The sequence below is a fragment of the Zeugodacus cucurbitae genome, chromosome 5 (genome assembly GCF_028554725.1).
Source record: "Zeugodacus cucurbitae isolate PBARC_wt_2022May chromosome 5, idZeuCucr1.2, whole genome shotgun sequence".
NCBI lineage: Eukaryota > Metazoa > Arthropoda > Insecta > Diptera > Tephritidae > Zeugodacus > Zeugodacus cucurbitae.
This window is the reverse complement of record NC_071670.1, coordinates 38,161,700-38,187,096: the sequence shown is the minus strand read 5'-3', so window position 1 is coordinate 38,187,096 and position 25,397 is coordinate 38,161,700. Positions and strand designations below refer to the sequence as shown.

Here is a 25,397-nt window from a genome sequence, read left to right as displayed (position 1 = left end):
CATTAGGTTTATGGGAGCTAGGGGAAGTTATGATCTGATTTCAACTTCATTCGATGCTCTGTGGTCCTCATATTCGATATATGGGGCACTGAATACTTATGGTCCGATTTTGGCGATTTTTAGAAGGGCGATACCACACTATAATTGAGTGCTTACTTTATATCGTGTAAAGTAAACGATTCAGATCGTCTTCAAAGTTCTGGTATATAGGAAGTAGGCATGGTTGTGAACCGATTTGGCCTATTTTCACAATCTTCTTTATAATGAAATTTAAGGTTTCTTGTGTTTTTCCTTGCTGAATTAAAGCATTTTTAGTAGTTTTCAACATAACTTTTGTATGGGAGGTGGGCGTGGTTATAAACCGATTTCCTCCATTTTTGGACTGTATAAGGAAATACCTGAAAAAAACGACTCTTGACAGTTTCGTAAATATAGCTTTAGTAGTTTACGAGATATATACAAAAAACTTAGTAGGGGGTGGGGTCACGACCACTTTCCCAAAAAATTACATCCAAATATGCCCCTTCCTAGAAGAATCCTTTGTACCAAATTGCACTTTCATAGCTTAATTTATGGCTTAGTTATAGCTCTTTATGTTTTTTTCGGTTATCGCCATTTTGTGGGCGTGGCAGTGGTCCGATTTCGCCATCTTCGAACTTAACCTTCTTATGGTACCAAGTTTCGTCAAGATATCTCAATTTTTACTCAAGTTACAGCGGACAGACAGACATCCGGATTTGAACTTTACTCGTCACCCTGATCACTTTTGTATATATAACCTTATGTCTCACTCGTCAAACCTATAAAACTCTCTTAGCAACTTTTTTTGCGAGAGTATAAAAACCAAAATTAATTGGATTAACAAGAAACAAATGTTACTCATACTACACGTGTACACTTTAAGTTCACCAATTCCACTCTAAGTAGTTTAGTACAATTTTCTAATAGAAGCAATTTCGCAAGAACTTTGCTAAAAATTAAAAAAAAAATAAAAAACAAGAAGAAGGCTAAGTTCGGCTGCAGCCAAATACAGTATACTCTCGAAAAGTAAATTTTCAGAAAGTAAATAATCGCAGAAAAGTTAATCACCTTTAAGATTACACATGCACCTCGAAAAAGTAAATTTTTTAATTTACTTTTCAGAGAGTGTGATAAAAAATTCGAAACGAAGCAAGCAGCGTTTTTTACGATGTTGCAAAAACACTTACTCTCTTGTTTATCGCGCCTTTTTAGTAAATAAACTCTCCTAATTGATCCACTGGTTTAAAAATGAAAACGATGCAATCAGGTGTCAGACTTTTTGAATTGTCGTACAAAAATTGTCAGAAAATATATTGCAAAAGAAAAAAAACAAAAGAATATTCAAGATTTTTTTTCTTCATAGTAAATACATATGTATGTATGTATGTAAATGTAAATATGTTTTTCATGTAAATCCATATGTTTTATTGAAGCAAATAAATGAATGAGTTTTTTAAGTTTAAAAATGCATTTAATATTATAAAAACAGATAATTTATGTATATATTTGGAAAAGTAAATTATTCGAGAAAGTAAATTACCCAAAATACCAATCGATTTAATTTTCGAAAGTATACTGTATTATATACTCTCGCAGATTTCATCAATTTAAGGCATCAAAACTCTTAAATCTCAAACAACATTTTCTCTTAATGAATATAAAATGTCTCACCTCGTTGAATATAAATTTCTACATTCTACTAAATTTTATGAAGATATCTAACGCAATAACCGGTGTATTATAATATATTTCTATTCTATATATATTAATTAGATTAGTAACTAAACCTAACTTAACGTGATCTCTGAAAAAGTAAACGATCGTAACTCCTAAATATGTATTATACAAGAAGTCTTATCCCTCGGGACCCCTCCAAATGTAAACTAACTTCCATTACCTCTAAATATTTAAAATAAATTTAATCCTACGCTATCCTCCCAAATGTTAACAAACATGACCTCAAGGGATCCCTCACAATATAAACATATATGACATAACATGAATCCGCAAAATTTAATAAAATTTATCTTACGCGATCTCTCAAAATATAAACAGACTCTGGCCAAAGGTTATTGTTCTCGACCAAAATGCGAACATGTACCTTTGAAAGGTCATTGCCCTCGATAAATATACTCTATTCAGATATGGGATATACGTATAAGGGAAAAATCGACAAGATGAGTGAAAATCATTATATTTAGTGTATGTGGACTAGACCAAGGTCTAGATCGATTTCGTCACTATGTTAGTTATATTTGTTTCAATAAAATTTTAATAATGTAACAAACAATTTGACCCATATATTTGTCATAAAGCCTAATAGAATAACAGAAAACATGTACTGCATATGTAGACTGTGATTTTCGCCTCAAGATTACACGTTCATCTGGCTTGAAGATTTTTCACATATCAACCGGTTGATGCGGTATAATGCCCATTAAAATTTGTATCCTTTTTGGCATTTTATATAGAAAATATTACCTCTGAATTTCCGTAGAGTTAATGAAAGATTTACTAATATTTTATGTCAAAATTAGTCACTGCCACTGCCACAAGATTTGTTGTTTTATTTCGAGGTCTTCACTAGTTTTTGATTTATACATATAGTATGTATATTGTAAAGTGAACGATTCAGATGGAATACCGAATTGTGTTACATTGGAAGTAGGCGTGATTGTGAATCGATTGCTCTTATTTCAAACCATATCAGAATATCAAGAAAATGCTATGTACCAAATTTGGTTGAAATACGTAAACTATTTCACGTTAACGATTTATAGCACTTTTAGTAATTTTCAACGTGACAAACAATTTTTTCATTTTGTGCAATCAAGTCTTGAGATTTTCCAAATTATTTTTCAAACTTATTCACACAACTTCCAATACATATACATTCATACCAATTTTAATGATATATGCATAACAATCTATTACGCCATTCACCCCACTTAGCTCCGTAAGTGTGCTGTAGACAAACTACTTTTCTGCCCAAATACAAACAATGAGAAATAGTTTTTTTTTTGTACGATTATTATCACAATTATTTTAGGCCGAGTCATTGCATTTCTCATTATTACTTATTTTTCCATTCTTTTCCATGATTTTCGCAGACAAATAACTAAATCTTGCAATTACAATGCTACAATGGTCTCCTTACGTAAGTATATTTTTTCGCTTCACATGACTCCCTTTGCGCAAGACAAAAACTAAGCGTACTTTAGGCACTTAAGACCGAAAATAATAAATGTAGTTACATTACGAATTTATTGGTGGAAATTAAGTGTGGATGACCGAGTGCATTACTGGTAATTTTATACTTGTGCAAGTTTTTGCTGGTGCTTCAGTGTATTTTGAGTATAATGGTACTCTTACGAGATGGGTGGAGGAATTTTGGAAGAAAGTGCTTATTATATAAATAGCTAAATAATTAAAAAAAAAATCACATTTGATATTCTGATATCCGAGCCGATTGGTAAAACCTGAGATGTCTAAATTTGATAAGACATTTCGATAAAATACAGTATTTTATTTTCATTCGCAACTTAATTTTAATCACAATTTGCTAGTTAAAGTTCTTAAAAAAATCAGTTTTCAAATAAAAAATATCTAATTGAATTCTCCTTTAGTCTATTCCAAGTTAAATCCCACTTGTGTACTATCTACACACCTAATTCAAAGTGAATATATATAGAACAATCCAAATACTTACATACAATATGTGCGTGATTTTGCCATAAAACCAATTGTGACTGTCTGGAAGGTCAATTGATGTTGTCTGCCAGTTGCCGCCCTGCGGTCTCATCACGATAATTTATGTGTGCCTCTGTGAAATATGCACATTTTTACATATGTATAATACATGAAGCAAATAAACATATATTAAAGATACATAACAAGATATTTCACATATATTAGCCGTGAGTTAGAATTCATGTCGCCCCATTTGACATTTGCCACATCCTCCAGGTGTATTGCACATATTTTCACGCCAGATTGTAATATAAAACAACTGTATCTTCTGCTTGTTAACAAAGGTAATGCTGTTACATTCACTTACATATATACACATATAGGCACCCGCACATGTTATTAGAGATATTTGCGCATTCGAAGTCTCAAGGCGTCGCTTCTCTCGTTTGTCACTCTTTTTTGCATCATTTTCGCCTGTCCTTAACCTGATTTATTGTGTTCGCATAATGACAATCTGTGCTGTGATTTTTTCATTTACACCCTATGTATGTTGATTGTATGTAGGTGTTTAGAATTACCTATTTTCATATACACACCAGCACAAAATAATAGCACCACTTTAGAAATCTAAATATTGTACAATGCAAAAGCTCCATCAGTGTCATTGATTAGTAAATGGGTACCAAATTTCTATCACGCTCCGTCCGACATAGAAAATGAAGAATGAATGAAGTCTATTCTATAATTTCCTATTATACTTTTGATGAACTAAGGGACAAAATTCGCGAGCGTTTATCCACATATTTTGCACATTCCCAATCAAGCAGTCATTGAAAATGTCCCCTAGGTTATAACAGAATAAAAATAGTCCAAATCATACTCATATTTTTTCATCCAGATATCTAAAAATTTATATTTAGCGCCTACGCAATAACTTCTAAACCTTTACCAACTAACAGTTGAAAATGTATGCGATTCACTACTAATACATACAAGTTCTAAAGGTATCTAAAGGTAGGTGCAGCCATATAATTTTATGGGCTCAATTATCACTAGATGTACGATTTTGATACACTAATGGCAGACCTAATATTTTATTGTTATCACGTTTCATATTTCCGTTCAAACCACTTTGTGTTTTCGTTGAAGCTTCTCTTGTTCGATTTCCTTTTAGTAGACATCCATTCAAGGTTTGATGCCTGATGGATTCCAAGTGTCCTGTGTCTGATCTGCGATGGGGCTGGGCATTCACAGAGAAAGTGGAAAATTGTTTCTTTATTCCCCCTCTAGTTCACAGCCGCGGCAAATTTATTGCATGTTCTCCAAATAGCCAATGGCCCGTTATGGTAGTTGTAAGTCTGAAAATACTTTTCTTAGACCTATTTAATAAGACGCGAGTTCTTGTATTATCATATTTTCGCCAAACAGATAGTTTAGTTATTTTACATTAGGTGGAATTTTTCCATCTGTTCTCAGCTAATTGTTCGAATTATAAGTTGAGCTCCCTCAACCACGGATTCGTCTAGAACGGCTACTGCCTTTGTATGCATTTTCGTTACCGAAAATGTGCCAGTGGCCGGGAACCAAGACCCAGTCTAGTTATACTTTATCTACTAGAGAGCTCAGTGCCTTCGTGCAGTTATGGACTATACGGGAGTTAGTCATTGGCGACGACAAGGCCAGGATCACCACTTGACTATCTGTGTATATTGTTGCTTTATGTATCCTCTCTCGTACTTAGCCAATAGAGCTTCACAGGCCTTCTCTATGCCCAGCACTTCCGCTTGGAAGATACTAGCCAGGTTCGGTAGATGGATGGAGGCCTACTCCGCAGTCCATTTTAGACCCATCGGTCTGATATGGTATTTTCCTCCATCCTCGTCTAGGGTATACTTAACTGGAAGTCACTCTTGAAACTTTGGAAACTAACTTTGGGAGAATGTAATCTGATTTATCTATTTATCTAAAGGTAGTTATTTATGATAAAAAAGTAAAAAATATCAAATTCTGGAATGTTATATATATAGCTTCGCTTCACAAATATTAATATTATATTAAAATATAATCAACTGCAAAAGGTAAGTAGCTATTTTTTTAAACAAATGTGTAAATATATACCTTTGGCATAGACAAACGAAAAACGTCATCCACGAACATAATCACACCCTCGTATACATTAAATTATCTAAATATTATATACATGCATATATGTATGTAAATGTAATCGTATGCATTGTAGACCTAAACTGGGACTAAATGTGCACCTGTGACTAAAAATACGTGACTACTTTAGGTTTAGCGAGATTTGTTAAATCGTTTTCTCTGGAGTATATGACAACATTCACACTTAGAATTTAGAAATTTAATACATGTTTGTGTGTGCATGAAAATATTCGTAAACGAAATGACTTTGCCAAACGTGTGCAAAATATTAAATGAATTGAATAAAATGTTCCTACTAAACCATAATATGAGTTATTATGGTGTTGAGCATTTTTTATGAATTAGGGTTTAAAAAGTAAATAAGCGTTAAAGGTGTCTTAAATATATCACAAGGACGGCTACAAACTTAGTCAATGAATGTATAAAATGTCTTTAAAGAAAGAATGATGATGAAAGTCTTCTACCATGAACTCAATCTTAACTTAAGGCTTCCAGAACACACTGTAACGCTTTTTAAGTAGAGATGACAGCCTTTATGGAGGTAGTAGAGTCGAGAGACTCATACATGTGTCGAATCAGATCAGAAACATTGGAACCTATAAGTCTAAGAGGTTTGCAAAGAAGAGCACCCTCAGTATAATTGCACTGAATATCGTCCTTGACCTGACACTTGACCTTGCATAAGTTCAGCGATCTCTGGCAAATTACCCGTACTTAATCATACGAAATATTATCCTGGTGTATTGATATATGGGAGCGCTATGCTATTTAGACTGCTTTCATCTACTTGCCACTGATATAATGAATCATTAAAAAAAATAATAATAATAATTGAAAATGTTTCCTATATATTTGTATTACGCGCTTAAATCATGATTTTTTGTGGTTAAATACAGCATATTATCTTTTTAACACACACATTTCCATTAACCGCAACAAAATAATTTCATTAAATATTTTCATTATCCATTATCAACCAAAACCACCGATATGCACTAAAAATTTTAAATGCCCATTCATGGGAAAATAACTTTTATTTGACTATTTAATCACAACTTACTAAACGGTTTAATGTTATTTTGCAATATGATCATAAATGTTGTATCTCCTGTGTGCTTTTAGTTTCACGTGCTCATTTTAGATGAAACTCTGCGCTATTTTCAATAACTATGTATGTTAATAGTAATACATAACTTCAGAGGATACAACGAACTCATATACTAAAAACTAAACACCAAATTCTAAATAAGGGAACATTTTGCTATTTGACTTGGCGTTCGGCCAATAATAGCCCACGTGTCAATGTCCTTATAGCGAAATCGAGTGATTTGTTTTAATTTTCGAAAGTTATAGAAACGGTCGAGAGTCTAAGTCTTGTTTCACACTATATAACACGTTTTTTTAATAAGCCCTGTCGTAAAAAGTGGTAAATTTTGGGTTTGGATGTCATAGCCTTATATCCATGAGATTAATGGCCTTTTTTGACAAAAGAGATTACTTTTCGGTTTCTCAGATTGTAAGTCTCCATTGATATTTCCTGGTTAACTGGTCGGATTTCGGAGCAAAGACCAACTAAATACTTCAGATTCCGTAAAACAGAGGCACCTCATGCCTACTTCTCTCTTCTACTTTTATCACACGGAATGGTACGAAATTCACCGTATTCATTCCTACAGGGAATTATTACCAATTTCTGTATGGACGAAGTTAAACAATTTTTTGCATGCCCCAAAGGGCAGCAAAATGAGTATTGAAATGAGTGCTGAGTGCTGACAGCCACTAGTCAACACCGGAAGTATGTTAAACTCACTGTCTGTGTAAAATTTATGCACAAAAATTGTTAAGGTCCCACAGCGTTAACATGTACTTGTCGTACTAAAATTCGCGTCATAAAGTATGCAAAACAAAAACAAAATAAATCATCAATATGTTTTTACACAACATAACATATGGGATAGTGAGAAAATGGACAGAGTTGCAAAATTGGTTTGTTATAAACATTGCGTTGAATAAAAATGGGCTGACATTAAAAAAATTATTTTATTTAAATAAAAGTTAATATTATTTTGTTTTAAATTAAGTTCCAGGATAGTTCTACTCATAGTGTTAGAAAAAAATTTCAAACGTTCAAGTGTTCGTCCAGGTTTCTCTTAGTAGCTTTGGGCCAGCGATGGACTTTGTTGAAACTGCCTTAGCCAATATACATAGTTCTCGATTTATTTTCAAGGATATATCTAAAAGATCTCAAGACGTAATCGCCTGAATCTGAATAACACCAAAGAATCAACAATTATAATCGACGGCATCACAGTTAGCGAATCTCCCGTAAAAGTGAGTTTCTCATTTAAGGATTACCTTTTTAGACAGTAAAATTAATGAAGAATGAATGTATTAACTGCTATGGAATTAAAGCCATATACTTACATATTTTAAGATTTATGTACATATGTGTACATCACCCATCAAAAAGACTTTTGCACATGGTCCGTGGAACGCACCTTCCACGCTCATACATATCTACAGCTTAATAAATCTGTTTACCTGCCGCTTGCGAACTTTATCAATTATTGTATGCTAATTTTCAAAAGCTGGCATACACATTTATACATACCAAGCACAGCTTTCTGATTTTTGAAGTGACTGACGAATCAACTTTGTGCATGACAATTTACATGTGAAAGGGAATGTAATTAAAATTAATGGCAAATATTTTATGCCACCATTTATCATATAAAATACCTTTATTATTCGATGTGGCCTTGTTAAAAGAGATTTTTGCTGAATATTATGACTGAAAAATTTAAAGTAGTTAAAAGTATTAACTGATGCCCAGTGCCGAATAAATTTTAAATTTAAGAAAATTGAACTTTATGATACCGAGAACTTGGACAAAAGTGTGATTACCAGAGAAAGTGAGAATTAAAAGTCAAAAGAGTCTACGAGCAGGCTTATCAAATATGTTCGCATGAGAGAAAATCGATAGAGTCTGATCTTGAAAGATACTCTATCTCCGCTTTCGACGAAAAAATGTAGTCAGAGTCCTTAGAAAATGGGTTCCACGCAAAATTGCAATTCATATAAATTAAAACTGTTATCGAATTATCCGGATGATCCAAAATACTATAGACAGATGAAAAAAGAAGACGAGATAGCTTTGTTGATGAGCTTATGAACCTAACGTCACAAATTTCTCGATATTAATTCACCTTAGGACGTAACCTTTCAATTACAATTTCAACTCGTTTTATTCGTTCGATAACTTTTTCAAATTTTCACTTACGGATACATCGCATTACTTACTAAATACATAATTATGTCTTTAACATACAATAAATTAAATAAATAATTACTTTTCGCCTAACCTAACTTTGTTTTACTTTATAGCGACCGTGATGATGGGTGCGCTTCAATAAACCGTATTTACACTATTGCCATACATGCCTGCAAGACCGGTTTGCAGGCTCAGTTGAAAAAATCCAGTATGCCATTCAAAATTTCTAGAGCGAAATCATTTTCACCCGTCGAAGCGGCCTTCTTCTTCTTTTGTTTGCGCGCCTTTTTGGACTTCTTCTTCGATTTCACTGTGGTAGCATCAGCGGCCGCAGGTTCGGGCGTCTCAGCACCATCTTCGGCAACGGATTCTACCGCCGCTTCAGCACCATTGTCCTCTTTACCTTGCGCATCATCTTTACGCTCTGCAACGCGTGAAGCGGGCGCAATGGCTGCTGCAGGTGTTACAGCCGCGACGGGTTTCTCTTCATCATCATCCTCCAATTCATCAAGTAAACCGGCTAAGCTAAAACCACCATAATCAGCATCGGCAGGTGCCTCAGTGTCATCATCATCGTTCTCTTCGGCATCATCTACAATAAAACCCAGTTAATGTAACTGCAACAATAGTGAAATGCCATTTAAGTATTACCATCTTCATCGGTTTCGTCGTCTTCCTCATCAGCCTCTTCAGCTTCATCATCATAATCGTCATCTTCATCGTCATCGCCACCAGCTGCATGTGAAATTATATTAGAAACATACATTTCCAATTAATCTTCATAAAATAACATACCTCCGAAACCGAAAATGTCATCATCATCTTCTTCTTTGTTCACCTCAACGGGTAATGGTTCCGCTTCAGCAACTCTCAAACCTTCGGGTCCAAATTTAAAGCAAGAAACACGCAAAGCTGCCTCTACTTCATCTTCGGCGCGCAGTTCGAATCCCAAGCAAGCCTTAAAGTCATTCTTGGCTCTGGATAGACCATAAACACGTCCGCAGAATTTAGAGAAGCCACCGGGTAAACCTACGCAGATAGGCTTAGCGCGCTTGCCTATGAAAAAGAAATCAAATCATTTATACTTGCGCACCTTAGTATTCTCTCTTCACTCACCTGAAATGGTACGTGTCGCCAATGTGATATCACCATATTTGATTGACACCGACATGCGCTCATTGCCCAAATAGGTGATTCTGGCACAACCGGGACCACGCACTGGTATTATTGGCAAATTGAATTGCCGGCAGCAATCGCAATGATCATCGGTACATTTACAGTATTTGCTGATTGGGCTGAGATCATCTTGATTCTGTACAGTGGTTGCCTCAGTCACAGCTGCGCTGGCAGCCGAACTGCTGGACGCGGCGGCTGGTGCAGCGGCTGGGGCTACGGCTGGTGTAGCAACCGCAGGTGCAGTGGTGATCGCATCTACTATCTCGTTTGTAGCTTCATTCGCAACTTCATTAGTCGCTGCTGCAGCGGCTGCTGCTACTTCATCAGCCTGATCGACTACCTCATCGGCAAATTGTGTGGATTCATCGGTGCCTGGACCGGAAATGTCATCCGAATTGAGCGGCTCGATGTGTTGTGGCTCAAGTGGCGCTACATTGGGATCGATTTCTTCAGGTGGTAAATTTAGACGTTGGAAAGGATGGGAAATTTTGTCTGCACGTCGAAATACCGTTTTGGCATCAACACAAATGAAGTACATCAAGCAGGCGACAATAATGCCGATCACAATGTCCTGATAACGCATTTCGAATTAAGATTGGTAACTGTAAGAAGAAAGAGAATTAGGTTAATAAGAGGTGTGGGTATTTTTAGTTGTTACGGATCAATAACTCAGCAGATTGTTTGTCAGATAATTTTTTAGTAACACTGAGCTCTTGCAAACTGTCAAAGAGATCTTCAAAATATTCTTGGCAGTGGCCAAATTGAAAGGGCACCAAATTATAGGATTGTCATATTCTGTCTTCGAGAGGTATTATTTCCATTAAGGCTTTGGTTTTTAGTGGCGAAATCAGGGTTTTTTCTGACTTACAGCAATCAAGTTGTAACCTTAAATCATTTTGCAAATTTTAAGTAGAAAGCGAATGCTCTTCAAAATTCAAAATATTCAAATTCGAAAAATATTTTTAAATTATAATTTCTTCACTGAGCCTACAAATGGCTATTATGCAAACAAATTAAACTTTTTTTATTTTTTTCTTTTATAATTTGCAACAATTTAATAGCTTCAGCGAAAGTCACAGCTTGAACTCAACGCTTTAAAAAGTCAATTTACATAACAGACACTTAAGTATCTACCGTTGGAATGGCTAAAAACACAGTAAACTGTGTTACATTGTCTTATTATTAATTAATTTTTTTCTGTGCATGCAAATAAACAAAAAAATAACAGTAACAACAACAACACTATACAAATATTTGCCAAAAAGAAAACGCAAAAGTCATTTATGGTGCCAAAGTGACACTGCATGTACGAAGAGATGACATAAAAACAACAACAACAATAGCAATTGAAATGAAACTACAAACAAACGTGTTAAACTAATCAACGTTATAAAAACATTAAAATTTCACCGCAACAACAAAAACTAAAATTACGTTTTTCACATATGTATACAAGAAGTGTCAGTAAATATGTAATGAGTTTATATAAGAGTTTATATATAGAAAATAAGAAATGTAGCTGAACTATGTAAGAGTTACGTTTAAAAACAATGAAAGAAGAGTATAAGAAGAGTATAAATATGCAAAAATAGTAGAAAATGCAAATATTTAAAATACCGTTGCAACCATGAAACAAAAAAGTATACCGGTTAAAAGTATAGCTGTATATAGTAAATATATTTTAAATATACACTAATAAATGCAAAAAATGTCAAAAATAGTAAAAGCGCCAATTTATAGCAATTAAAACTCGCGCTTTTATGCCACAATCCATTATTTAAACATTAGTCACAAAACTGACTGAAGAAAACACCACAAAAACGATGCCAGAAAGAAACGAGAGTGAAATTAAACAAATATTTGCGTGAAAGACAAATAAACCTACACTACACACGACATAAATATCGGAGAGATGCTGTGAGACTTGGCGCGCATGCGCAAACGAATTAACTTTTTCAACAACGCGTTGACAGACGAAACGAAGACGAAGATGCGAACAAAAAAACAAACAAAAAAAGAATTAAGTAAACACGAATTATTAAGAAAAAAGTAATGTAAATCAACAAATTCGCATTTGAAGAGGAGCGCAGTAATGACCATTGGTGCCGTGCCGGACGAAGTAGAAGCAACGAGAAGGCCACGCAGCGCCAGCTACATACATAAATGGGTATGTGTGTTAAAGGTAGCCAAAAAATGCGGAGCAAGATATCTACAGGCATTCCAACATGTGATTTTATTGATACAAACACACATACATATATACATACATATGCATATAAGCCGGCTTAAATTGTGTTATGCGCTTGTGTGTGGGACGGAAGTGTCCAAAGAAGCGGTGAAATTTTATAACTACAGTTAACTGCTTATATGCAATACAATGTTTATACATATGTGTGGCTGTATGTGTGTTATTATCACTCTCTGCTTGCCACTTCAGCGCTGCAATGTTATTTTTTGTGCTTCTTGTTGTTAATGTTTATTATTGTTATTATTAATAACGGATAGAAAGTGTGTGACGATGACCAAATTAAATATGGGCAATAACAATAACAAATGACAGCACGACATATACATAATGGGTATAATACTCGCGGAGAGAGAAAGAGAAAAGGCAAAAATAATAACAACAAGAATAACAATCAGCAACAACAATGCGTTGGAAACAAGTGCAATTCCATAACCAGCAGCACCAATGTTGGCATTCTTCTAAACCTGAGCAAAGAACTAGTTAGCCCAAAAGAAGTAGGCAAGTCAACGCTTTTTTTATAGCAGTACCAGTTCAAAACTATTATGGTCACTCACCGAAAGTGGCTGCTGTAACAGTAGAATAATAACTATAATGACAGCAACAACATTAACGTGTTGCGTGTATGTATGTATGTATGTATGTAAGTAAGGCCTAATAAAAGTTACAAGTGCGTCAATTTAGTTTATTAGCTTGGCTAATAACATTATATAGTGCCGTAAAAGTACTTTTATGACAATTACATACATAGATGTTACTAATGAAAGAAAAAAATAAAACTTTTTTTGAAAAGTTTTTTTTATAGTTGGGTGTTTTTAGAAAATATAATAAATACAAAAAAATATTTTTCTTTAAATTTTTTTAATTTATTATAAAAAAAAATTATTTAGAAAATATAATGTATGTAAATACATAATATTTTTTTAAATTTTGTATTAAAAAATTAAATTTATTAAAAAAGATTATTTTTTCAATTTAATCAATATTTTAAAAAATTAATAATATTAAAAAAAATAAAAAAACATTTCCATTTTTTAATATAAATACATATTTTTTTAATTAAAATTTTTAAAATTTTTTTCTATAATTCTTGACAACAATAAAATAATAATTTTATTTATAATTTTTTTTTTAATCTACTAATTTTATTTATACTTTTTATTGTTTTTTTCACTAATAAATATTTCTAATATGTTTTCATAAATTATTTTTACTCAAAATGTATACATTTGCACCTATACAACTTTTCCCAAAATATATCAACAACACATCTCTACTCACAACCCCATTTACCACAACCAGCTCACTGTCACTCTAGAATTCGTCCGCTTTTCTTGCTATCACTACTTAATTCCTTATTTAGTTAGTTATATGCACATACTTAATTTTATCGCTATCACAAATGAGCTGCGATTGACCCAATTAAATGCATACTTGTGTACAAACTTATTTGTACAATCGAATATACTTGCGAGAGCATGTTACTGACCCACACTTAACAGTCCAAGTTTATACAATGCTGACACACATAAAATGTGGATACATATACGAGTATTGCTTTTTGTTTCCTGATTGTTATCGATTTCTAATGATACTGATAATACCTGCATGTACATAACTGATGACTATAACAGACGGCATAACAATTTTCTCAGTCCGGTTCAGTTAAGTTATGGTTAAGTTAGCTAAATGTGGTGTGCTTGCGGCGAAAGAGGCATTTAGTGAAGCGCTCAATCAATTGAGCTATAAAGGAGTGCTCTGTTAAGTTGCGAAGGCATACTTGTAGTTTTATTAATAATAAAACCTATCGAGATTTCCTCTCCTATTGTGTTGAACGCAAGTGAGGATCTTTACCTTCCGTCTTTCCTTCCTATAGCTGAAGCAAGTTCCAAAATGTATCTTACAAACAGCTTACAAAATTTAATTAGTGGTACAACAACCTTTTGAAAATTCCCCAAGTAGGTGTTGAAATTGTTTTGCCGAAATAAGATACATACATATTGAATATTCATTGAGTAAGCAAGACATGATAAAGAAGTAAGCAATGGTAAACCGGCACATGAATAAGCAACGTCGTAGTTGGAAAAGTTAGCTGTCTAAGTTATGACCTCATCACCTGTTACACATGCCGATCTCACTTAGTCACTTCCCTCATAGCATCGAAATTTTCTTACACAACAGGGGTATTTGGACAACCTTCACAGAATTCATCGGTTCATAATACATTGGACTAGTTATTATACAATATAAGATATGATGATTGTTTGGAGAATAATAACCTTAGCATCTTCGAAAAACATTAAAAATAATCTCATGTAATTGTAACGTTTTCATTGTATGTTTTGACCAAGGGGTTTTTAAGGCTACTGCAAAGCTAATAGATAGAGCTCATATTATAAGAGTATATCCTAAGTTCTCTGGGAAATTTGAGAGAACGCACGAGTTGCTTAAAGCCTGATATACCTCGAGTAGTTAATTATATAGTATTTATAATTCAATCCAAAGATTACTAGTCAATACGGTTTAGATCTACATATATGTATCATCTATTATAAGTTCGGAATAGTTGCCGATTCTTATTATAGATTATTTTCTTTTTCCAAATCAAACAACAAACTTTGTAATAACTAAACTAAGCTTTGTTCGAAATACCGAGGTAGGGTCTCGGGTCTACCTATTACAAGAAGTAATTCATTGCTATTTGACTTCACCATTTCATTTTCTTGAACAAATATGGTACAACAGGTCTTTATGGACTGATCGATATATATAAATTATTAGTAAGAGATATTAGACTAAGAGATAGACTAAGTTTTCTTAGAGCTACAGGAGCGCACAATAGACCGTAGGTCGCAGTGCGATCCTCTAATAAAATCTAATCTAATCTAAGAGATTTTAAAATTTTGTTTTATTTATAACAAGAATACTTGAATTTTAAATAAATATGAAAATATTTTAAATTAATTTGTTTATTATTATAGTTTTCTCCTATTTTCTCTTATTAATTTATGCTATTAATAAATACGTTTTTTTATCTTAAAAAAATTACAACAACTACGCATATTATTTTTTGCTTTACCCATACCATTCTTCGCCCACAACATACACACACTTATATATATGTACACATATTTTAGTCCCAAACTTTTTTCTTCGACTGCTTATTCATTTGGACACACAAAAAAATTAGGTCGCATTTCTTTGATACTCGCACATTGAGAATTTTTTCAATGAAAGTAGAAGTTTGTTTGCATTTCTTCTTTACACAACTGGCAAATATGGCTGGCATTTGCACACACACACAAACGTTTGTGTGATTTTTTTTCTGATTCGTTGCTGATTTATTTCCTCACACATATTTCGCCTGCATTGTCACATATTGATTCATTAATTTGCGCTTGTTAGCAAATAAAGGGAATAAATGAAAGAAAGTCTGCTATGTCTACATTTAAGCCATAGACACGCCTCATATCAAAAGGGTATGGTGGCGGCAAGTAGTTTAAACACGTACTTTATATATCGAATAATACAAATAAATTAATGAAATAATTGGTGTGTTTATATTTATGCGTCGCCTTCATGCCTAAAACCAATAAATATTGTCTAATAGAATTAAAGTGCCGATCTATTGATTTCTCAAAATTATCATTCATTTATAAATAAATAAATATGAATAAATCGCTTATCAAAATAGAAAGTGTTTTACATAAAAGCGACTAACTAAAAATCGGCGAGATTATTTTTGTAAATCAAACGCATATGTTTTCTGTTTACTTCTCTTCTGCCCTTAGATATTTATTGTGTTTCAACTTCACTTTCACAAACTTTTAACGGTAGTTTAAAAAAAAAAATATTGTTTACTTTGAGCAAATCGCAGCTATAAGTTAAGCAGTATGCATTGGGTCGTTACACAGACACCACGAGAACTGCTGATGTGAACAGAGGAGTGACAGTTTCGAAAAAAAGTTTTCCCATAATTTTAGGTTTTGTTCTATAATTCTGTTCCTCTCTTCTGTGGTAGTCATCGTTATATAATGCATCTACTTAATTGTAGTACTATGGATTACATTTATGCTTCAAAATTGTAATCTTGGAAGAAATCTCACTATAAATATTTGTTAAAAGCTCCCTTCTGACATTATTGGTCTTAAATACATGCTCTGGGATAAGAATAACTAACGCGAATGTAGTGCATCTTATATCAGAAAAGAGTAGCATTTAAGAAAATAATTCTTTGCTTATTCGATCCATAGACGTGTTCGAGTTCCCTCACTCCAGCGAGCGATTACCGTATCCACAAGGAAATATTGTTATTCAGAGATTTTATTTCAGCAAAGAAAAAAAGGAGATTATTTTATCATTCAATTTATTAAAGCTCTTTTGGGTTTAAGCTCTGTATAACAGATTTGTAAGAAGCTTTTTAAAAGCTTTTTTTTCAAGGTAATGGCTTTCATAATATTCAGAAAATAAATTATCCCGTAAGCTTAAAGCTTTCTTAGAGTATCTGAACAATTACATTAAAAGCTTTTTTAAAGCACAAATAAGGTTGAAAGTATTTTTAATATCTGGGTGATCACTTTCATGATATAGAATTTCTTAAAGCTCAGAACGTCTGAAAAAGCTTTTATTATAGAAAAAATAAGCTTGAAGGTCTGCTTTATTTCTGGGTGATCGCTTTCATAATAGAGAATCTCTGAAAGCTTAGAACATGAAAAAACTTTTATTATAACAAAAATAAGCTTAAAGGTAAGACAATGATTGCCGATAGTCTAGAATAACAGTATTTATGTTATATTAGGCTTAAAATACCTGTAGGTAGTAGTAGAAAGTTTAAAACCTCAAAATTCCAAAAGCAATATGTTAACTGTTTACTTCCAAACTTTATCGAATTTATTAAAAAAAACAATTCCAATTAAATAGTTTTTAAGTAACACCGAGTATGCAAGTGCCTACAAACTTCTCAGAAATTTCCATACATGAAGATAGTTGGAAAAGTGAAGTCAGCAACACCAACACACAAAAGAAAATATTCCAATTTCAGAGTTTTAAATATAGTTAATCACAAGTTAGCAGTCACTGATGCATGCATGAGCCCCTGAAATCGTGTATGCCCAATGAACCAATGTAGTGAGGATCGGTACAATTTATGAGCTAGGTTTAAATTTCGTTTTTGGATGTTAAGTATGAACTCCCAATAAAGTAAATAAAAGAACACAGAAAATCAGTTTGGCATAATCACTTAATCAGAAATTCTTAATCAAAAGTCGAACTTTTGTATGGAACTTTCTCGGTTGTTGTAAGCCTTTAAGGGGTTCAGTAGCCGAGTTACAAACCAGTAATCCAGAAAGAGGCACGCTCCCAACTAACTCGGCTCTGACCGTCATATTTATGTGTGATTACCTCAACAACTGCAATTTTGAGGTGCTAAAACACATTCTTAGCAATATCGACCGCTTTCACATAGTGGGTTAATAGCCGAACTAAATTAGGCGGGAAGTCACGTACGCACACTACCAAAATGAGCGTGCGTGTGTGTGTAAACCATTTGCATGACAGCCGCATATCCGGTCCTTACACGAGTGTTGAAGCTGAAGCTGAATCTTGCTACTGCTGCTGCCGCTGCCGGTGATGCTAATGAGGATGCCGTTGACGTTACTTATGACCGCACCAATCTTGTTGACGGTTTAAATATAATTTTGTACTATTACATAACAGCGTCAGCAACACAAGACAAACACAGGCGCATACACGCTGCAACGCCTGTTAGACCGCTTCAATAATTCACAAGTGCACGCAATACTTACATCCAAACGATTACATACATATACATACAACATATGTGTGGGAATGCATGTACATGTGTGTGCGTGTACGTGTGCAAGCTAAGTTGTCATCCTTGAAAGTGAATTTTTAATGAGCAAAAGTAATTTGTTAGCGTTTCGGCAGCGCAACAACAACGCTTCTTCGTCATCTAGTTTCTTTCTGCTTCAACATTTTCTTTTTTTTTGCGGCAACTCTGCGTGTATAGGCGGATTGCTAAGCATGTGTGAGTGTATGAGTGACTGTGTGTGTACCCATTAGCAAGTATGAATAATATTACAGTTCCGTTATGATAATGCATAAATTGTATGCCAACAACAACAACGCAACTAAAAATTCAAAATGATTATGGCGTCACATACATATTTGCAGTGAAATGCTCGCGACGATTATATAAGCATCTTTGTAAGTGTGGAAGAGAAATTTCTCTTAAGTGTGACAAGCTCAACTCGTGGGCTAACAACCCACCCGGTGTAGCGTGTAGAAAGCACAAATAACTACATATTTTCTACAAAATGTTTCCAAAACAAAAAATATTTGTTTTACGATCCTCTCACACATAGCATAATAACGGTAACTATAATAAATATCATTAAATTTATAATTTAATTTCGGAATATCTTAATTTTGGTATATTATATAATACAAAAATATATCCACAAAATTATTCTGATTGAACTTTTTACTGGCGATTCCTACAGGGCAGGTGTGTGCTCGTATATACATATGTCAGTTCACACAATCATATGCACTCACATATGTAAAAATGATAGCGAAAGTTGTAAATGAAATGTAGTGGGAGAATGCAAACCAAAATTGAGATTATCAATTTGCATATATAATTATAATTTCATAATTAATGAATTACTCGAGCATTACTTAAACGTAAAAGACAGACCACATGAAGGAGTAGGCATAATTGTAGAGTTTTAGAAGAAAAGTCATAGCTTCTGCTGGCATCCAGTCTATTTTCTGGATGATAATGTAACGGTACACTCAAATTCTGAACAAATTTAATTTCAAAAGAATTAGTTCCGATATTCGTATGTATGAAATGAAATCCTAGTACTCCTTCTAACTGTCTAATTCAGTCTACGAGGTTGGTTGCGTACAGAGAGCTACAGCATATCTCTGGTGGTCCGAAAAAAACTATCCTTCTGCCACAAACTTAGGTTACTGAGTCATCACAAGATGATGTATTCCAAAGGGAACACTTTTAAGTATATGGGAGATCCAATATTGACAATGATCTTTAAAAAAAATTATTTTTGCAATATTTTAAAAAGAACCTCTGTAATAAGAGTAAATCAAAAACCGAGAAGTTGTTAGTCTTTGTAGAATAGTTGCCACGGCTGTCAGTGCCGGAACGGATCATGATTTTTTCAGCCAATGACTGCAACAGTCTACAAACCCAATTCTTGTAAACTTTATCTATGTACCAAACAATCTGAATCTCTTAAAGGTCCAATACTTCTGGAATCTCATACAATATTATTTTGTTGGATATGTGACTATGGCATCGTTACATAATTTTCTCTTGTTTTTAGACATCCACGTTTTTAGGTCCAGCAAACAACATTGGTTGAAACCGAATACTACAAATTTTTGCCATTTTCCGTGGTTTATAGAGTATCGATCTATGTAACACTAGTCTAAATCAGTGTTCTATAGAAAGCTATTTAAAGTTAATATTCAATAGTTCACACTTTGAATGATATCCTTCGAGTTAAAGTACATAGTAACCATAATCGGCAAAGTGTTCGCATTATGTGCTGCTACTCGAGTAACTTTGAAAAAATTACATTCTCGATGTTGTACCGAGTTATACAATTAAAACTTGATTGAACTATATGCGGCTAAGAAAAAGACCACACATAATATTAAGCTCATCTTTGCAATCTCCTTTCAAGCGACCCTACATAACTCTCTTCATCTTTGCAGTACCAAGCTTAAAGGTGATTCCCTGAATATACCGTTATCTAACATTAATGATAACGTCTGACTGATTTATTACCACTAGATAGGGTATATATACAAGGTACTAGAACATAAATAATAAATCAAATGAACAGAATATGTCCAAGGAGAATATTAGCAGTGTATCAAGGTGCCTTGTTCCGAAACCGTAGATCGATTCAAAATTGGTTTGATATTACGCCCACTTTGGGCTACAAAAAATATTTTTTTAATCACACTTTGATCTAGCATTTTACACATACAATTGAACTTCCATAACTCGAACTGCTCTAACTCGGAGTTCTCCATAATTCGAACTATTGAATTGGCAAAAGAAGTCAAAATTCATACAAATTACATTCTGTAACTCGGAAGTCTCTCTAACTCGAAGTTTTTTTGTGGATTATGGTGATTCGAGAGAAGTTCCACTGTATTTAGTTTTAAATATCTCTACAGAATTATACTCGCAAGAGTGTTATTTTGGTCTAGTTTAGGACTCCTCAAAGCAGATTATATCAATTTGACTTCGTAAAGGACATATTTTGGATGAAATTGAAGCACGATGTTGGAACCGTTTTGCAGTACAATACAACTACTTTAAATATTTGAAAAGTGTCTTATCCTTCGCTACTTATAATTTTCAATGCATTTTCTAATTTACCAATAACTTCGAAAAAAGATAGAAATATATAGATATGCAAAATACAAGCCACTTTCACAGCGCACCGTATATAAATAACAATTTAAAACAAAATAAAAGATGTCAAAGAACTGTGTGAGCCACTCTTGAAACTGTATGCAAATTAACTCGGAAAGTAGGTGAGTCGAGACAAACTTGTGGACAAGGCACAACTAATCAGCCATGACTGCAACACAACAAGTTGCCAGCAGCGGCCGAACACAAAAGCGATAGACAAGAAAATGCAAACAATGAGCGAGAAATTATTTTAAAAGTGTGTTGAAAATTACAAAAAAAATAAAATTTTGAAAAATATATACACTTTTGAAAAATGTATCAAAATTTTTAAATTTCTTGAAAAAAATATTTTTTAAAATTTATTATTTCTTAAACTAAATTTAGTTATTTAAACTCGATATTTGCTCGCTTTAGCTGCCTTCAACAGTAGACTCTTGTTTTATGTCCTACACTCATGCACTTACTTCCAAAATATATGCACAATTTTGAAAATCGTTACAAAAAACGACTTTTGACCAATGTGTCGTGTTAAGGTTTAACGAAATTAGTTTCCTTGTAAATTTCACTTTCCGAATTTTTCTTTTCGCCGCAACGCACACGGTGTACACGCCACTTTTGAACGCTGAACGCAACTAAATCGAAAATATGCAATCAAACTGTGATATTGGGAAGCGCAAAGCCTGTCTGCCGCCACTGACCAAACCCAACCCAACAAGCCGTTCAACACGCTTAGAGCGCGCCGATCGCTCAACATGGAACACACACATACGCACTACTGTAATGGTCGAAAGCGCATCAACAGTGTCCAATGCAAGAATTTCTTTCAAGCCATACTGGTGTACTGTATGTAAGTCAAGAGAGAGCGATACATGTGTAAATAGAGAGTCGCCAAAGCGTGCTTACGGGCTTGCTCAACGGCCAACAACACACCAAGAGACACCTATGAGACCAAGTAAAGCAAATTTAAGGCACGAGTACATTGTAGGTATAACGCTTGTGTCGCTTTCTTTGCAGCACTTGTTTCTTTGTCATTCTTTGGCTTGGTTATTACTGCTCATAAAGCCAAACACAGTGGTATGTTGTATGCACGTATCCGAAGTGTCGGCTCGGCACAAGCCACTGTTCGTACACATATTGGCGGCTGAATCGATCTTAAAATTAATTCGCTGATAACGGTCAATTTATACGCACGTTTCAAACGTTAATCTAATTCAATATTTTGTATTCGCGTAGACGTGCTGCGTCTCTGTTGCTTACACACACCGTGAGTATGCTAAATTCTTTGTAGCGGCTTTTACAATTCTCCAGCGCCTCGAGTAGGTTTGCTGTTCGATTTTTGCGTTAATTGATAAAATAAGCACGTACATGGACGCGTTCACAATCCGCATGCGAGTTCGTTCATTCACATACAGACATATGTAGGTATGTGTCTGAGCTTGGTGGCGCAGTAATGTTATATGTACTCGTAATTTGTGTCACTTAGCCGCATTTGTACAAGAATGTCTTCCAGTAATATGCTAGTTCGAGGAACGTCTGCTCGAAGTTCACTCACAAATAAATTTCCATACAAAATATACACAATTGGCATTCTTTTGATATTTGGAGGCTAGCGTATGTCGTCCACGGGTTATTGCTGTTTTTTTTTCAGCGTTTCTGCTATATAGGTCCACCCGGCTATATCCTCCGACACTTAAACGGGGGGCACTTATGCGGAGTTCACTGTATATTGATGCCCTAATTTCGTTACTTCTATCCGCTGATACTCGTGAAACGTCAAATCGTAGAAGACACGGCAATCGAGGTCGCTTCGGATAATCAAAGGCCCCAGCACTTAAAATGTGTCAATATTCCCCAAAATTATTAATTGAATATTTTATACCTCCACAACCACCACTATACGTCGCGGAAAGAAAATATCTTCGAGGTCTTTATAAGATGGATAGGCCGTACATGGGAATTAGATAATCACTGCTAAGCTCGATGGTCGAATAACTCAACCTCTCTTTCGTCAAAAAGAATGAGAGACCTCAGGAATGTGTCATTGCGGGAAAAGCTTCTGAACGATGGGAAACTGATTGAACGTCCATCCGATGACTAGAAACAGATAAAATGTATCTGTAAGAAAACCTAGTGGATTTGATCAGTATGAAGCAGAAATGCGTTATTGTTCATTTCAAGTCTGACTTCCTTTTTCCAAAAACCACCTATGTCCAGCAGAAAACAAATACACATATTCCAGGAACTTAAGCACCCCTGTAGAGTTGTAACAAATTTAAAATTGGCTAGATCGTAGAATCAATCGTACTAAGGGCTGTCCAAAGGAAAATTAAGAAATAATAAATAATTATTTAAACATGAAGGCTTTCAGTTGATTAACCATCAAAAGAACTTGCTGTCTCGCAGTTGTACGTGCATATATGATTGTATGAAACTTTTTTTATTTCGAGGCAGATCGCATTGATATGTAGACAGACTACGGTGATTTATATTTGGCTTACTAACCTTGACAAGCCTTCAAGCACTCCTGCACGTACTTATACTATAGTACAAGTAGTTAAAATGGGCGTAAGCACTTTTCTTTGTTCTCGGTTATTGCTAGTTAACTGAAGATGAATCACAAAGCTTTTCCACTTAATGTTACCATTCGTGACATGTTTGCGAAAAAAGAACACGAGGATGTTTTAGCTTTTTTGTGTACTGCCATACAAAGATACGATTCCAAATGGCCAGCTGTGCTGTGGTTCATCAAATATATTCAAGGTGATCTTTATGGGAGATTCCATAAGTTACGTACCCTTTCAGGTATCTCAAGCGAACTCTGGACACACTATGCACTATTAGTTTCTAGAGAACAGTTTCAAGAGTTTCTTACGTACGGGGCTATAATTCATAAGGCGTGGACTATCAACATATCTAGCAAGTCCCAGATATCCAAAACTCTAACACATTGAAAGAATTATTATGGAAACTAACGCACATACATGTAAGAAAATTATGAAGAATCACACGTACATGGCTAAATTGACAGATGGCCTTGAGAGAAGCTTTATTGAGTTTTTATATTGTTATGATTTCCTCTATAGTGATAATCAACGAATTTATAGGAAATTTTTTTAATAAAGTTAGGTGCATATGTTATATTTACTGGTGTTGTCTCACGGAACTAGAGGGACCTTCGCACAACTTCATTCTGAATACTGTAGTAGATTAAACTCCTACTCCAGACTGGACCCCATATACCTAACATATATCCCGCATGCAAAGAGTTCTCGATGGAGGATGGAGTCATATGTAGAAGTTCACGTAAGTGAGGAAAGTTTCTGACTGCCATTCACTTGGGAGTGGCCAGGAACGATTCTTTTACATGTGGCTCAAGCAGCTCACAACTTCCGGTCTTAGACCAAGTATCCTCTGGGTAGCCAACAGACACCCGTCTGGAAGCGAGCTAAAGTGAGAAGGCGAATCCCGCTTATGCGGTTGTGCGTAGGGCTTGGGACCCACCACATAAAAACGAATAACCAGTGAATAAGAAACACAGGCCTCGGATGAGAAACCCCCCTTTTGATGACGACCACGGCAAACGTATAAAGGACTATGATTTAAGGGCATGCACCTGGAATGTCCGGACCCTTAATTGGGAAGGTGCCTCTGCCCAGCTGGTTGATGTCCTCGTAAGAGTAAAGGCTGACATCACCGCAATCCAAGAAATGCGATGGACGGGACAAGGACGGAAGAAGGTGGGTCCTTGTGACATCTACTACAGCGGCCATATAAAGGAGCGCAAATTCGGTGTGGGATTCGTGGTGGGAGAGAGACTCCGTCGTCGAGTCCTGGCATTCACTCCGGTGGATGAACGTCTAGCCACAATCCGCATCAAAGCGAGGTTCTTCAACATATCGCTGATTTGCGCCCACGCCCCGACGGAAGAGAAGGACGATGTGACCAAAGATACCTTCTATGAGCGCCTAGAACGTACCTATGAGCGCTGCCCCCGCCACGATGTCAAAATCGTGCTTGGCGATTTCAACGCTAGGGTGGGTAAAGAAGGTGTCTTTGGCACAACAGTCGGAAAATTCAGCCTCCATGACGAAACATCACCAAACGGTCTGAGGCTGATCGACTTCGCCGGGGCCCGAAATATGGTCATCTGTAGCACTAGATTCCAGCATAAGAAAATCCATCAAGCTACTTGGCTGTCCCCGGATCGAATCACTCGCAACCAGATCGATCATGTTGTGATAGATGGACGACATGTCTCCAGTGTTTTTGATGTGCGTACGCTTCGTGGTCCCAACATCGACTCGGACCACTATCTTGTAGCAGCTAAGATACGCACCCGCCTCTGTGTAGAAAAGCGC

The 25,397-nt window shown here is 34.9% G+C and overlaps 1 protein-coding gene across 2 annotated transcripts; it reads right to left on the bottom strand.

The window, feature by feature from the left end:
* Positions 1–9,102: 9,102 nt before the first annotated feature.
* Positions 9,103–21,697, bottom strand: LOC105211985 (uncharacterized). Of its 2 annotated transcripts, XM_011183705.3 has the most exons (5): positions 21,504–21,697; positions 10,262–10,923; positions 9,941–10,201; positions 9,797–9,880; positions 9,104–9,737 (listed from the first exon to the last, which is right to left on the bottom strand). In XM_011183705.3, exons 2-5 carry the CDS (start codon positions 10,902–10,904, stop codon positions 9,337–9,339), a joined length of 1,389 nt encoding a protein of 462 aa, XP_011182007.2. In that variant the 5' UTR covers positions 10,905–10,923; positions 21,504–21,697; the 3' UTR covers positions 9,104–9,336. The 2 variants fall into 2 exon arrangements, with proteins under 2 accessions (XP_054088659.1, XP_011182007.2); XM_054232684.1 differs by lacking the exon at positions 21,504–21,697 and having other exon boundaries at positions 9,103–9,737.
* Positions 21,698–25,397: the final 3,700 nt, after the last annotated feature.